This window comes from Lemur catta, chromosome 17 (assembly GCF_020740605.2).
Source record: "Lemur catta isolate mLemCat1 chromosome 17, mLemCat1.pri, whole genome shotgun sequence".
Classification (NCBI taxonomy): Eukaryota; Metazoa; Chordata; class Mammalia; order Primates; family Lemuridae; genus Lemur; species Lemur catta.
Window position 1 is genome coordinate 46,097,267 of NC_059144.1, and position 13,954 is coordinate 46,111,220.

Consider the following 13,954-nt stretch of genomic DNA (forward strand, 5'->3'; position numbering starts at 1 on the left):
CCGAAAAGTCCCGGTGGTTTCAACTTCCAGGTTTTGTTCTCACGTCTGGTCGGAAAATCACCTCGGATTTGGCTGCTCTGTAAGGCTAAGGGGGACGACTATTTTTATTTTAGTTCTTATTTATTTTAGGCCCATCTGGGTGTAAATAAATGCTAAAGTTGAAACAAACCCGAGGAGGAACAGGGAGGCGGTGGACGCTGCCATTTCTGTGGATGGGGGCTCAAGTCCACTCCAGGTCGGGGGCGCTGTACCAATAGGTATTGATTATTGCAAAATCGGATTCGGAATCAAATCGAAACAGTTCCCCTTCTCCAATGCCCTCATAATTTTTAAATCCAGCCCGGGGAGCCGGTGGGGACGTCCCAACAAAATTCGCCCTGGAGAATTAGCGACTTTCCGCTTGCAATGAAAAAGCCAATTACTGTAAAATAATTGGGCCAATGGATTTCGTTTGTTTAAATTTTAAAAATTAGCATTGCACTCTGCTTTCAAGTTTGAGTGGCAAGTACGTACGGGGCGCAAGGAGGCAGCGTTTATGTGGAAGGAGGTTTCGTTTCCTGCCTCCACCTGTGGAACCGGCGTGCTCACATCTCCAACCCCAGCCTCTCTGCGCCCCTCACCCCCACTTACTGCTCCTCCGCACCCCCACCTTGCCCGTGGCGCTCCGGGCTTATTCTGCCCAGCACTTCTTTCCCAGGGTGAGTTGTGGCTTCCTAGTGACCGGCCCGCCGGAGGCAGCTGCCGAGCCGGCGCTCCGCAGGGCAGGGCAGGGCAGCGGGGCTGGGCCAGGGCGCGCGGGTGCCCCCCGGCCGCAGCCAGCCGCTGGAGATGCAGCTTCGGGCGACAGCGGCCAGACGCCGAGGTCCTCGACTTCTGGGCCAGGAGAACGGTCTGCTGCCTCTGCGGCGCTTGGGGCCAACTCCGTAGGCCTTTCCTCCTGCCCTCCCTCCCCGGGGGCCGGGACCGCGCTATGCCGCAGAGGGAAGAAGGGGGGTTTTCGGGCGGATTTGGGCTCCCGCTGCATGATCCCAGTCCAAACCTTAAGTCTCCGTGGGGCAGGTGGGGTGGGACGTGTTGTCGGCAGATAAGGGGACCGCCCCCCGGTGTTGAGACACCCTCCCCCCACCCCCCAGTGCGGAGTTTCTTAACTCCAGGTGACTTCCATCTTTTGGAAAATACGGCGAAGGCTCTTTAGGCAAAGGAGAGAGGCCCTTCGGTATTTGGATCCCAGTCCTCAGCTCTGCCTGTCTCAGGTGTGTGCAAGGTGAGGGTGACAGAAGGCAGGCTCGTCGGGGTACCCGGGCTTTGCAGGTCCGCGGCTGTCACCGAGGTACCGCCCACTGACTCCCCTTCTCGCCCCTCGCAGCGTGGGGCTGGGCGCGGCGCCAGGCCGGGCGGGGGCGGAGCTAGGCTGGGACTGGCTGGGGGCGGCCCCGCCCGGCGCCTGGGCTTCGCGCGGGCCCCCGGGGAGGAGTTATGATAATTTCCTTCTCATTAAGCACTCGGGTCTCCCGGCTATCGCCGGGACACACTGTTCGGGCGCGGCTTTCCCGATCTCAGGCAGCGGCCTCTACACCCGCGGCGGTAGCATCTACGCTCGCAGAGACGCCGATGCGCGTCCAGTGACCCGGACAGCAAGGCCCGCGCGAGGCGGGGGCGGCGGCAGACGCCTGGTCACCGTGACCCCGATTTTGGATTTACCGATCGGGGGGTGGGGGGAGCCTGGATTTAACTGGCGACTGTTTTGGGGGACGCCGGACGCCATGTTGTGGAAAATAACCGATAATGTCAAGTATGAAGAGGACTGCGAGGTGAGCCGGGGTTCAGGGACGCAGCCCCGCCCCGCCGAGGACAGTCCGGGAGGCTGGGGCCACTGGGCCGAGGCCAGGGACGAGGCTGCAGGAGCCCTGGCCTGTCGGTGGGACGGGGTCCACTCCGGACACCACTTAGTCCATTTCTCGGGGCCCCCTTCCTGTATCGGGCCTTTTCCTAAATATCCAGCCCTCGGGAACAAGGCCGGGCGAGATAATGGCAGATCCCACTGACAAAGCTTACCAGTTGGTTTCATAAGAAGCAAACAGCCCTCCTTCCCGTTTTCTCGGAAGAGTGCCCGGTCTGCAACCCTTAGACTTGGCTTTTACGCACGAAGTCTCCGTCCAAAGGGGTCAAATGAGGCTACCTGCCGGCGACACCTTAGCGGAGACTCCTCCAAGGCGGTCTTGTCACCTGCCCCGCTACCTCCACGGGGAAGCACGAAAACAACTGAAGTTTGGCTATCAAGAGAAGTGGGGGCTGGGAGTGTTGGGGGGGCCGGGGCCAGACGGGGCCGTAAGCGTTCGTGAGTGCTCCAGCCTGTCGGACAGGTTGAGCTAGAGTTTCGGAGAGTGGGAGGGAGGGAGGCGGCGAGCGGGAAGAGGAAGAAGACGCAGGCGGCGGGAGGCGAGCTCCTGGGCGCTGGGAGAGGAGAGGGGAGAGGGGAGCCGGGGCCGCGGAGACGCGGGAGCTCGCGGCGCCTCGGGGACCTCGAGGGGCTGCCCCCGCTTGCAGGCCCAGGCACTTCCGCTAGGCGGCGACAGTGCCCCGTGTCTCCCGGTTCCCGGCCACCCCTGTGACCCCCCGGGGCCGATGGATACTCAGCCTTTAGAGATTAAGTCGGATAGGCGAGGTTGCCCAACTTTCGGGGCCCGGCATCCTCCCTCTGCGCCCCGATGTGTCGGGACACGGGCCGTGGCCGTGCGGGGCGGCCTCGCCTCTTGCCTCCTCTGGGCCCGCCGCGGCTAGCCCGGAGGGCAAGGCCGGGCCGCCTGGCTTTCCTGCTCAAGCCCCTCGGGCGGCGCAGGGTGGCAGGCACTGCCCGGGAGCGCCACCCGCCCCGAGGTCTTTGTCCCGAGGGCGTGGACGGGAGGGTCCCTGGGGCGGAGGAGCTGCGCACTTCCCGCGCTGAGCGCTTTATCCGCGCCGGCCGCTCCTCCAGCTCCTCTTGCCGCGCGGCGCCAGCATGTGCGGGCTGCAGAGCCGGCGCGCTGTGCTCCGGGGCCGCCGCGGGCCGCCCTGCTCCTCGGACTGGGGCCCGGGCTCCGGCTCCGGCTCCGGCTTCTGGCCCAAACCCTGGGATTCGGACTTGGGGCCTCTGAGCGCCTCGGGCGTCGGAGCGCACAGACCTTCGCCGCCGGGCTTTGCGGACTCGTTCCCCCAGGTCTTTCTCCAGCCTCCCCTTCCTCCGCCGACTGGAGGTTTACAACGAAATCCCCGGGGCGCATCGCCCCCGGCGCCCTCCGACCCGGGCGCAGGCATCGCGGGTGGGGCAGGGCGGGCCCCCTGGGGCGCGCCGCGCAGCCGGGCGACGCCGGCCAGTTCGCGGTAGCGGGGTTTCGTACTAGCGGGGTCTCCCGTTTTCCTCCCCCAGGATCGCCACGACGCGAGCAGCAATGGGAACCCGCGGATCCCTCACCTCTCCTCGGCCGGGCAGCACCTCTACAGCCCCGCGCCGCCGCTCTCGCATACCGGTGTCGCCGAATACCAGCCGCCACCCTACTTTCCACCTCCCTACCAGCAGCTGGCTTACTCGCAGTCGGCCGACCCCTACTCGCACCTGGGGGAGGCGTACGCCGCGGCCATCAACCCCCTGCATCAGCCCGCGCCCGCCGGCAGCCAGCAGCAGGCCTGGCCCGGCCGCCAGAGCCAGGAGGGAGCCGGCCTGCCCTCGCACCACGGGCGCCCGGCCGGCCTGCTCCCGCACCTCTCCGGGCTGGAGGCGGGAGCGGTGAGCGCCCGCAGGGATGCCTACCGCCGCTCCGACCTGCTGCTGCCCCACGCGCACGCCCTGGACGCCGCGGGCCTGGCCGAGAACCTGGGGCTGCACGACATGGCGCACCCGATGGAGGAGGTGCAGGTGAGCGGCGCCGGGCTCCCGCGCGGACCTGTTTGCGCTAAGGCCTTCCACCCCACCCCCTGCCCCTCCAGGCTCGCCGTACTTACAGGAAATTTTGTCATCTCTCCCCAGAATGTCGACGACCAGCACTTGCTGCTGCATGATCAGACTGTCATTCGCAAAGGTAAATAGTGAGCGAGTCTGTCTTTCCTCTGGCCACACGCAACCTGGACTTGTTATGTTTGTAACTCACCGGCGAGGTGGGAGTATTTGGTGGCCATCATTTGTGATGGGGGGGGGAGCTGGTGGGGACTCAGGTAAGCTAGGTTTTAGGACTGAGAGGAGGGAACTTCTTTTCCAACCTAAATGAAAAAGGACACTCAGGTAGAACTCTTAGCAGCTGTCTCTTTATCCCCGGATTTGTTACTGCCTAGTTCTCGGGAAATGTTACTCCTTGAATGCCCGAGAATGTTTTATAATGTTAGAGAAAGCCTTCAGAGCGAGTTAATTTGGAAAAACCACAAGCACATACCTTAGTTGAGTGATTGGTTCTGTGACAATTTTACTAGTTCAATGTGTTGGCGATTGTATTTTTTATTTCAAACACGGTTATGGAAAGGGTCTTTAATTCTGACTTGCAAGAAAAGTTTTGAAACAGTTTGGCCTATTGAATTCAGCGCTAAACGGAATAGAGCTGGAGTGATCTGTCAGGTTGGATTTTGCAGGGTTAAGGAGGGGAGGGGATTTGGAAAATTGGATTACTTGGTGGGAGAGTGGCTCATGAAATTAAGTTACATACTGACAGGATCACTAGTCTGTTTTTTGTATTTTTTTTTTTTTTGGTGAAATGTGGTGGACCTAAAAAGGTAATTATGGTCTGTTACTTGAAATTGAATTGCTTAAATAGATTGGGGGAAAAAGATTTTGAAGAAAAACTTGGAAAATAAACTAAGTTTTCCAGTAAACTTTTAACAGAGTGGATTACTTTGTATTTTTAAATTTACTGTGATCCAGTTACACTGAAGGGTTTTGGCAAAGGATCTGAATGTGTCCTGTGATTTTGGTTATTCCTTGAGTGAGAAAAACTCACCATTTATTTAGTATTGAAGCAGTCTTCTGAAAATGTGTTCAATTATAATTAAATAGTTTCAGCAGAGGTTGGGAAATGAAAAGCCCTCCAAGCTGGGGATCTTGACTAATTAACTTCCCAAGGTGTTAACTTGTGAATTTCAGATTCGATTTATCTTGGAAGAGAATATGGCTTTAAAAAAAAGTCTGCTTGCAATTTATAGTCCAGCATGCAACATTATTTGTCTAAAGATCTCTTTCAGCTTTGGTTAGTGGTTTTGAAAAGGTCTCTTGCTCAGATGTGGCTTCCGTGACTCCCGGCTCTGACCTCCATTCACTCACAGGTCCTATTTCGATGACCAAGAACCCTCTGAGCCTCCCTTGTCAGAAGGAGCTGGTGGGAGCCGTGATAAATCCTAGCGAGATCTTCTGCTCAGTCCCTGGAAGATTGTCCCTGCTCAGCTCCACATCTAAATATAAAGTGACAGTGGCTGAAGTACAGAGGCGATTGTCCCCTCCTGAATGCTTAAATGCCTCATTACTGGGAGGTGTTCTCAGAAGGTACTTGGGCACGTTCTGGGCATGGTGGTTGGGCAGTTGAAGGTGAATGTATAAAAGGGCTGAGAGGTATTTTTAACATTTATGTAACTTTTATACCTAACACTGAATTCTAATCATCTCCAAGAGAGATTTTAGTACATTTCTTCTCTTTAGAACGTGCCAAATGAAGAAGGAAGTGCTAAAACAGTGCTAACAAATTATCATTTGGTTAGAATTTGATTCTATGTATGAAGTGGTAGCATCTGTATCGAGGGATGGGACGCACCATGGATTTTGTTCCCCCAGAGAGTTTCTTCAGGGCTGCTGCAGTTTTACAAGTGAATATTTGTCTGCTCCAAAACCACTTCAAATGCTTTGTGATTTAAAGGCAAAAAAAAAAAAAAAAAAAGTTGGTGATGCTAAAAAAAAAAAAAAGATTTTTGATTTTGAGTTTTATTGGGATTAATTGAATGAGCACATGCCATATCACTTTGGATTAGGGTTCACATAATCTTTGACAGATTTCAGCTTTGACAGCAGCACTTTAGGAATTTAGAATTTTTAAAGTGTGGTTTCTTGAGAGTAAGTTAGAGTCAATTTTGTTTACTCAGAGCCAAATCTAAAAATGGAGGCCGGTCCTTGCGGGAGAAGTTGGACAAGATTGGGTTGAATCTTCCAGCCGGGAGACGGAAAGCCGCTCACGTGACTCTCCTGACATCTTTAGTAGAAGGTCAGTGGGGTTTTGCTTTTGTTTTGTGGTGTTTTTAATTTGTGCTGTGTCTTTAGTACTTTCATATAGAAAAGCTGGAAACCAACTCTTAAAGATTTGGTCACAAGTAGAGAGATGAAAGCAATTTGAATTGTCATAAGTTCATTGCAATGAATCACAATAATTTTATCAAATAAGTAAACATTTAAGTATCTGTCTGCTCAAGTATCCTGTTCTGGATTCCCTAGAAAATCAATGTCAAAAAGAAATTGTTCAGCTGAAAAATGAGAGGAAACATAAAAATCATAAGAAAATAGAATAAAATAAAACAAAAGAAATTCATTTTCCTAACCTAAAAAATTACATTAAAGGGATGTTGAGACATTTCCTGTTAAAAGAACCAATTTTGAAAGATGCAGCTGATCAGTTGGTTCGATGGAAAGAGCTAGGTACTTACTGGTGGGCAGAAGTACCATTTCTGTTTTTTGTAGTTGCAGATTATTGGGATTGTGGTTAGTAAAGAGAAGCCCTTATATACAGTGGGACTGGCCCAAATCACGATTCCCTCCTTCCTGTCCTTTCCTCAAAAGAAAAAAGTAGCGGAACCCCTGGCCTGTGCTTGAGTCCAAAGATAGGACCCGGCATTGCAGTTTCTTGAATGGGGTACCCTCCCCCCAACCTGGAAAGTAGCCAAGAATGCGATACAACCTTTAAAGGGGGCTGGGAAAAAAGTAATTTGAATAAAACAAAACAAGCACATTGTTACTGCTCACAGAAAAAAGTTGAACCACTGAGAGGCTTAGCCAAAGCCTCCACCAACCTCTCAGCAGCCTACATCCTCAACAGGGTGCTGGGCTTTTGCTGGGCGTTGGGGAAGCCAATGAAAAGTGGGCTCCTGGTAGGTAGCAATGCATCTTTTCAAGATTTTCGTTCCCTGGTCTCATGGCGTGATTGGTGCAAAAAGGACTTGGCAGAGTCCCTGCTCTACCTTTTTACGAGTGCCTGTGGAGGTCAGGGCAAGGAGAAAGGAGCTGCCTGTCTGAGAACAGCTGTCCTGCATGGAGAATGGTGGGTTCTGCGTGCATGGAGCATGAATGTGGCTCTGCGAGGCTTTCTTGCTAGCCAGGCAGGGGTGGTTGAATAGGAAAGTGTGTGCCAGGACAATGGCTCTCTGATGCCGATTCTGTAAATCCAGGAGCCCGTCCACCATCCCGGTTTTTGAAAGGCTCTCCGGTCTTGCACCCTGGATCCAGGGAAGGGCACCTTTCTGGTGGGCGATGATTCCCTTGGTTTTCTCCCTCCGCTCCCCTGATAACTTGGAGAAGGGGGGTGGTATTCCATGTTGGTAGCTGGAGCTCTTAACGTTTATTTCCAATAGGAAACACTGCTCCCTTCCATTTTTTAAAGAAACATTCTAGAGATCTGCCTCCCTCAGTAAGAGGTAGGACACCCTAGTTTAAAAAGAAAGTAAGGTATCGAAGACTTTATCTATCTCCTTTCTGTAGAGGAGTGACCAGTTTGCTTTTGTCAGACATGCTCATCTGCCTTAAATTTTCCTGTTTTCCCCAATAATACTATTATTTATTAAGAGAAAGCATGGGTATGTCTGATTATCAGTTTGTTGGGCAGGGGACTGGTTACAATTTCAAGTACGGCACCCCCCTACCCCCCCACCGTATCCACAGGGAAGTGGTTCTAGGACCCCCCCCCATAGATACCAAAATCTGAGAATGCTCAAGTCCCATATTTAAAATGGTATAATATTTGCATATAACATACACAATCCTCCTGTATACTTTAAATCATCTGTATGTTACTTATTATAACTAATATGATGTAAATAGTTGTATTGTTTGGAGAATAATGATTAGAAAAATTCTGTACATGTTTGGTACAGACACAACCATCGTTTTTTTTCCCCTGAATATTTCAATTGGTGGTTGGTTGGATCCACAGATGGAGAACCCATGCATATGGCTGACTGTCCAGGTTTGGGGGTATTTATTGCTCATGTTATATGATCTTCACCCTGAATATTCCTGGGGTACCTGCCCAAAGTACTCCCGACCAGGGAATTGTTTGTTCCGTATATATGATTACATTTTAGAAAGCAAAGTGACTGGTAACAAGGCTAGAGAAGGAGGAAAAGGAGTTTGCAGTAACCACAGCCATCCTAAAACCTGTTGCTGTTGCTGATAATTCTAGGTGAGGCTGTTCATTTGGCTCGGGACTTTGCATACGTCTGTGAAGCCGAATTTCCTAGTAAACCAGTGGCGGAATATTTAACCAGACCTCATCTTGGAGGACGAAATGAGATGGCGACTAGGAAGAACATGCTGCTGGCAGCCCAGTGAGTATCCCGACTTTGATGAGTTAGTGCTCCAGGCCCGACAGTTGAAGATCTCGTGCAGTACCTATGGCTCAAAAAAGTATTCATGAAATTAATTAGGATGTAGCAAAAGAAAGTGGCAAGGACGGTTCTTTGCAAAGTCAAATGCATTAACTTTTTTGTATGATTGAGATAAGCAAAAAAAAGTGTATTGCTCAGTAATGAGTGTTTTTAAGCTGTTTAGTTATTCAGCTCAAAACAGTTGAGCTACCCTTTCATCATTATATTTGCATATCTTACAAAAACGTGTTGGAAACTGATTTGTTTTGTCACATCCAGTAAAGAGATTGTGTGCCTTCTACCTCCTGATAGCAAGACTATTGTTTTTTAAATATATAGATCAGGGTGGATGGGCAGCAGACATGTGGGCAAATTAAGCTACTTAATGCAGCTGTGGAACTTCTCATAGAAACCAACAATAAGTTGATTTTAAAATCATGGTAAATGAAGCAGAACTACTCAAGTCAGGAAATGGGGCAAGAGAGAGTGCAATGAACCAGCCTGTGTGGAGAGTGACTTTGGGCTGGGGGGTGTGAATCTCCGGGTTCCTGACGGAATTTGTTTATTGGAACCTCTGTGGACCGAACCAAAGTGCCCCTTAACCTCAAGGGTTGGAATCCCGACCCCGCCACTTTTACCAGCCCTGGTGACATTGGCCAGTTGACTGGGGTTAATCCTATTATCTTTTCTAATTGCAATGAGGATTAAATAAGATAGTTCAGAAAAGAGTTTAACTCAACTCTGGGCCTGGCAAATAGTAGGTGCTAAGTGCAGCAGTTGGCTATTAGTATTAGTTAAAACTCTCCCTCTGCGGTTCAGGCAAACAGTTCTGATTGCCTCCCAGGTGCCGTCCTCAGGGTAATTTGTTCTGTAAAAAGCTGTGTTAGAGCTCACGGGGTCAACTGACTGTCTTCGCAGGCAAGTGTGTAAAGAATTCACAGACCTTCTCACTCAAGACCGAACACCCAACGGGAACCACAGGCCCGCCCCCGTCTTGGAGACGAACATACAGAACTGCTTGTCGCATTTCAGCCTGATTACCCACGGCTTTGGCAGCCAGGCCATCTGTGCCGCGGTGTCTGCCGTGCAGAACTACATCAAAGAAGCCCTGATAGCCATAGACAAATCCTACATGAACCCCGGAGATCAGAGCCCAGCGGATTCTAACAAAACCCTGGAGAAGATGGAGAAGCACAGGAAATAAAACAGGGTGAACAAAGGGCCAGAGAGTCGGGAAGGGACCAGGCCTGCGAATCCTTCTCACAGACTGGGAGCCCCGTCGGCCTGGGGGCAGCGTGTTACCCACCTTGCCGCTATCCGTCAAAAGGCCTCCCTTGATTTTCGGATCTGCGGTGATGACGTTGGCACGTCCTCCTGGATTCCTTAGTGTTTCTCTAGCTCCGAGGTATCTCTACCTTTGGACAATACCAGAAGGTGACGAGTACTGGCTCTTTACTCATTAAACTTTTATTTGCTTTTTTGAACCCCGTTCTTCCTTTCTCTGAAAGTGGTGCTATAAGTTCTAGAACCTTTTAAATAAATTCCCTGGGCTAACCACACACTTAGTCATCAAAATGTCAAATTGATGTGATCCGGATCAAAAATAACTTTTTTTGTTCAGTGTTAAGGTAACAGTTGGTTTTTGAGTCCACTAAATAATTTGCCTAAAGAAAAAGTATTTCTCTCTCTAGATTCTTCAGAGATCAAATCCTCCAGTAGGAGGCAAAGGTTCTGTCTGCTTAGCCACGAGCTGATAGGTCATATTTGACACGCTTGACACCCTTGACACCCATGTCGTTCAAAGGGGGCCTTCGGGTTTTAGCAAACTTGCAGAAACAAAGCCTGCTGATTTTTTTTTTTTTTTAAACTTTGAAAGTTAACTCTTTAAATAGGACTCTTTAAAATGACATGATTCTTTAAGGTATTGAAGCTTTATTTGCATATTTATTTCAGATTTTTTGAGTAAACTTGAAAAGGGTAGGCAAGAAGCATTGTGTTTGCTGCCTGTCATCCCCAAGTCCCCGTGGAGGCTCTGTATTTGAGAAACAGTGCGTTGCGTGTACAGATTTTATTTATGCATAATTTAATGGGGGTCTGTAAATACTGGTGTACTTCTTCCAACTTTTTTGAGAAATGGGATTCGATTTTAATATTAACTTTTAACGGTGATGGGGTAATCTATAACATGTCTTAAGGTTTTATTCATATGTACACAGGGTATTAAGAGGATGCTGCGCTCTGTTCTCGGCTTGGAAGATTCTATTTAATTGAAGCTCTCTGTTCAGAAAGCAATAACTTTTGTGTCTTGTTCCTGTGGGGGTGAACCCTAAGATGAGTGTGCAGTGCAGTGTGTGTGGGCGAAATGGAGACTTGGCATTGAACTCCATGAGCCTGTCAATGTTCCCCAAGTAACTGTGTGTATGATACCTGTATAATAAAAGTATTCTCGATAGAATCTGTGAAAGTCTGGTTATAACTTGATTTTTTGAATGGTGCAGAGCTAATTCATGGCTTGACGGTAGCTTAGTTAGTAGACTGAGCAGCAGCTGGAAAGCTTCATTTTGTCTCCCTGGCAAGACTGTTCAGCTGCCTCAGGTCCTTTCACTATCCTCAGTGTACCTCAGCTGCACGTGGTGTCATCCTCTCCACCCCAGGGGTGTTGGGAAATGTGCAAGGGACGGTTTATCGACATTGAAAGGGGCCCACATTTGGGGAGCAGCGTCTCATGGAAGGATCCTATTGAGAACAGGTACATTGCTATGTTGCACTCAGTACATCACATTAATGAAATGTTTGTAGGTATCCCACGGGCAGATACTCTTTAGGAGGACTTGGCGTTCAATCAAATGCCAGCAGTGAGGTGTAGGATAGCAGTGTTTTCAGTTAGTCAAAATTCCCCATCTTTGGGAACCTGATAATGCTCATCTACCCAAGTCATTTTGCCTGCCTGCAGGGTAAATCAGAGATTGGGTCTTCTCCGTACAATACTTGGAGAAGAGGAGCCTGGCAGGGGTTGTGCGCTTTCTGGATGTTTGCAAGATCTTGGATGCACACTGCGGGTACTTGATTTCAAGTTGAAGTGGCCTGGCATATCCTCCAGGAAGTGATATGTTTATAGTTTGGCAAGTGTGGCCGGGCTTCAAAGGGAAGTGGAGCCCCATAGGATTTTCCACATTGGATAAGGCCATTGCTTCAACTCCAGTCTTACAATCCTTAATTCATAATTCTCTACCAAATGCTCAGCAATTCCTGACTTAGTGTTGGCATTAGACGTTATTAAGTAATTTGAACTCTGCCAGCCTAATGCTTTGGTCTTGGCAGGTTGTCCTTGGCCACTGAATGTGCCCATTAAGTTGGATTTATCATGATATGTTAAGCTCACAATTGGTTTGCATCAGAGCAACGAAAAGAGGTCTTAGGTTGGCAGTTATTTCTCAATCGGTGGGTGTTAGGAGGAAGTTACAAGGGCAAAGGGCTAAAGGAAAAAGGACTTTTCTTATCACTATCTTAACTTGCTTTTGGACTAGAGTCTGGCTTTTAGGAGCTGTGCCGAATTGCAATGCAGACAATGTTCTGGAAATGCCCCAAAGTCAACCAGGGATTGGAGTGAGTCGCAAGCAGGGCTCCTTCTGCCTGTCTGTGAGCTGGGTTCTCCTTTATCCCTGTTCCCACTGGAAGTCAGGGGACTGTCACTGGGTCCCTTGGTTCTGGTGAACAATAACAACACGTTTTCTTTGGGAGTTGGTGCCATGGCAAACAACCAGGTACCCTCAAGAGGACCTGCTGAAACATTAGCTCCCTTGCAGGTTTTCCACCAAGCTCTTGCTTATTTGGGAATGAAGGCTGCCCTGCCTGCTGGCATTAGGCCAGTAGAGCTTTGCTTCCTATGGGCTGGGGCAGGTTTTCCTTCAAGGGCCATGTTATCGAGGATCACGCTGGTCCCTTTCCCCTTCGGCCTGTGCCATTGTCGCAGACTAGCTGTAAAGGCACGTGATGTCACAATGAAGACATTTGCTTTCTTCTCCTGGTTGCACTCAAAGAAACTCCACCAGGGACGTGAAGGCACACGCTGTCTTGAATTCCATTTATGTGAGAGGTTTTTCAGCAGGATCATACATCTGTGGACCAAAGACTCAGCCACCCAGGTACCTGGCAACTGGAAGGTGCCTTCCTGCCCCCGAGAGGGCATACCTGCTGGTTCTCTGAAAGGTCAGAGAGTGTGTTCAATAGCAGTTTGTGGTTATCTTCCATGTGTGCACAATGTAAATTGTCGGTTAGAAAAGGGACAGTTAGTACATTTCTCATTTGGAATGACACCATTGGAATGACTGTCATTCTTTTCCTTTTGGAGGTCTAGTGTTGGAGTAAGCTCTGAGACCTAAGGTGCTTGTATTTGAATGTTAAAAAGCCCAAACAAGGTAGGGTCATGGACGGTTGAGAAACAAACAGAAAGTTCTTTTACTGCTTGGCAGTGGCTGAGTTTCTGGAGCCCATTGCCTGGTTGCCCCGGGGAAACGCTGGCTGTTGTGGGATTTCTGAAGAGGTTGCTGTCATTTCTGAGGACTTCTGAGTATTTCTCAGCTTTTTCCTTTTGCAGGTGTGTAGAGTGGTGTCGGGGGGTGGCAGTTTAATTTGCCTTTCTTTACAAGTGGAGACCTTTGAAGTACCTGCCATTGGCCACAAAGGGAAGAGCATGCTGAGGTTTTTCCAGGTGGTGGGGTACGGCAGTGACCCTTGGAGAGTCCTCTCCAGCCCCTGAGCTCGGTGGGTAGGGGTTTCCCTTAGCTGGAGAGAAAGGAAGGTTTACTTTCGACATTTCGATGCTGCAGTGCTTGGATACGCTTTTCCCAGGAGTAGGTGTTACTCTTGGATGATAATGATAATTGTTGACTTACCTTTTCCAGATCTTGGTTTACCTTGTATTTCTCTTGCAGTTGACAGCAGTCCTCATTTGCTTCTCTGAAATCTGTGGGTCACCAGCCTGGGAGGCTTGGGGACACCTGGAGTCATCAAAACCTCACGTCTTCCTGGTTTCGCCAGCCCAGGCTGCCATCGCGCCCGAGGTCCGTACCAATGCAAGGCGGATCCCACCTTGAGTCTTTGTCCGTTAGTAACACGAAACGTGATCTGCAGAAACAAACTTGACCTTATAATTTTAAAAAATTACTATTACATTAGAGTCCATAGTTTCATGGAAGCTCAATTGTTTTTGGCACAGTCAGAAACACTGTAATTTCCCGGTTTCTTTCAGATAACATCTTGATGATGGGGGGAGATGGGTAGAAGAAAAGCGTGGAAACTAAGTAGGGTTGAAAGGCATAATTCCAGGGACTTGTCCAAGGAACAGCTTTGTTAAGAATGTTTATGAGGTCAAATC

General features: G+C 49.8%; 1 protein-coding gene across 1 annotated transcript; it reads left to right on the plus strand.

Moving 5' to 3' along the window:
* The first annotated feature begins 1,499 nt into the window (after positions 1-1,499).
* On the plus strand, positions 1,500-11,036 carry TFAP2C (transcription factor AP-2 gamma). The gene is made up of 7 exons (XM_045528878.1): positions 1,500-1,811; positions 3,407-3,892; positions 4,004-4,055; positions 5,284-5,500; positions 6,091-6,209; positions 8,394-8,538; positions 9,496-11,036. Exons 1-7 carry the CDS (start codon positions 1,764-1,766, stop codon positions 9,779-9,781), a joined length of 1,353 nt encoding a protein of 450 aa, XP_045384834.1. The 5' UTR covers positions 1,500-1,763; the 3' UTR covers positions 9,782-11,036.
* Positions 11,037-13,954: the final 2,918 nt, after the last annotated feature.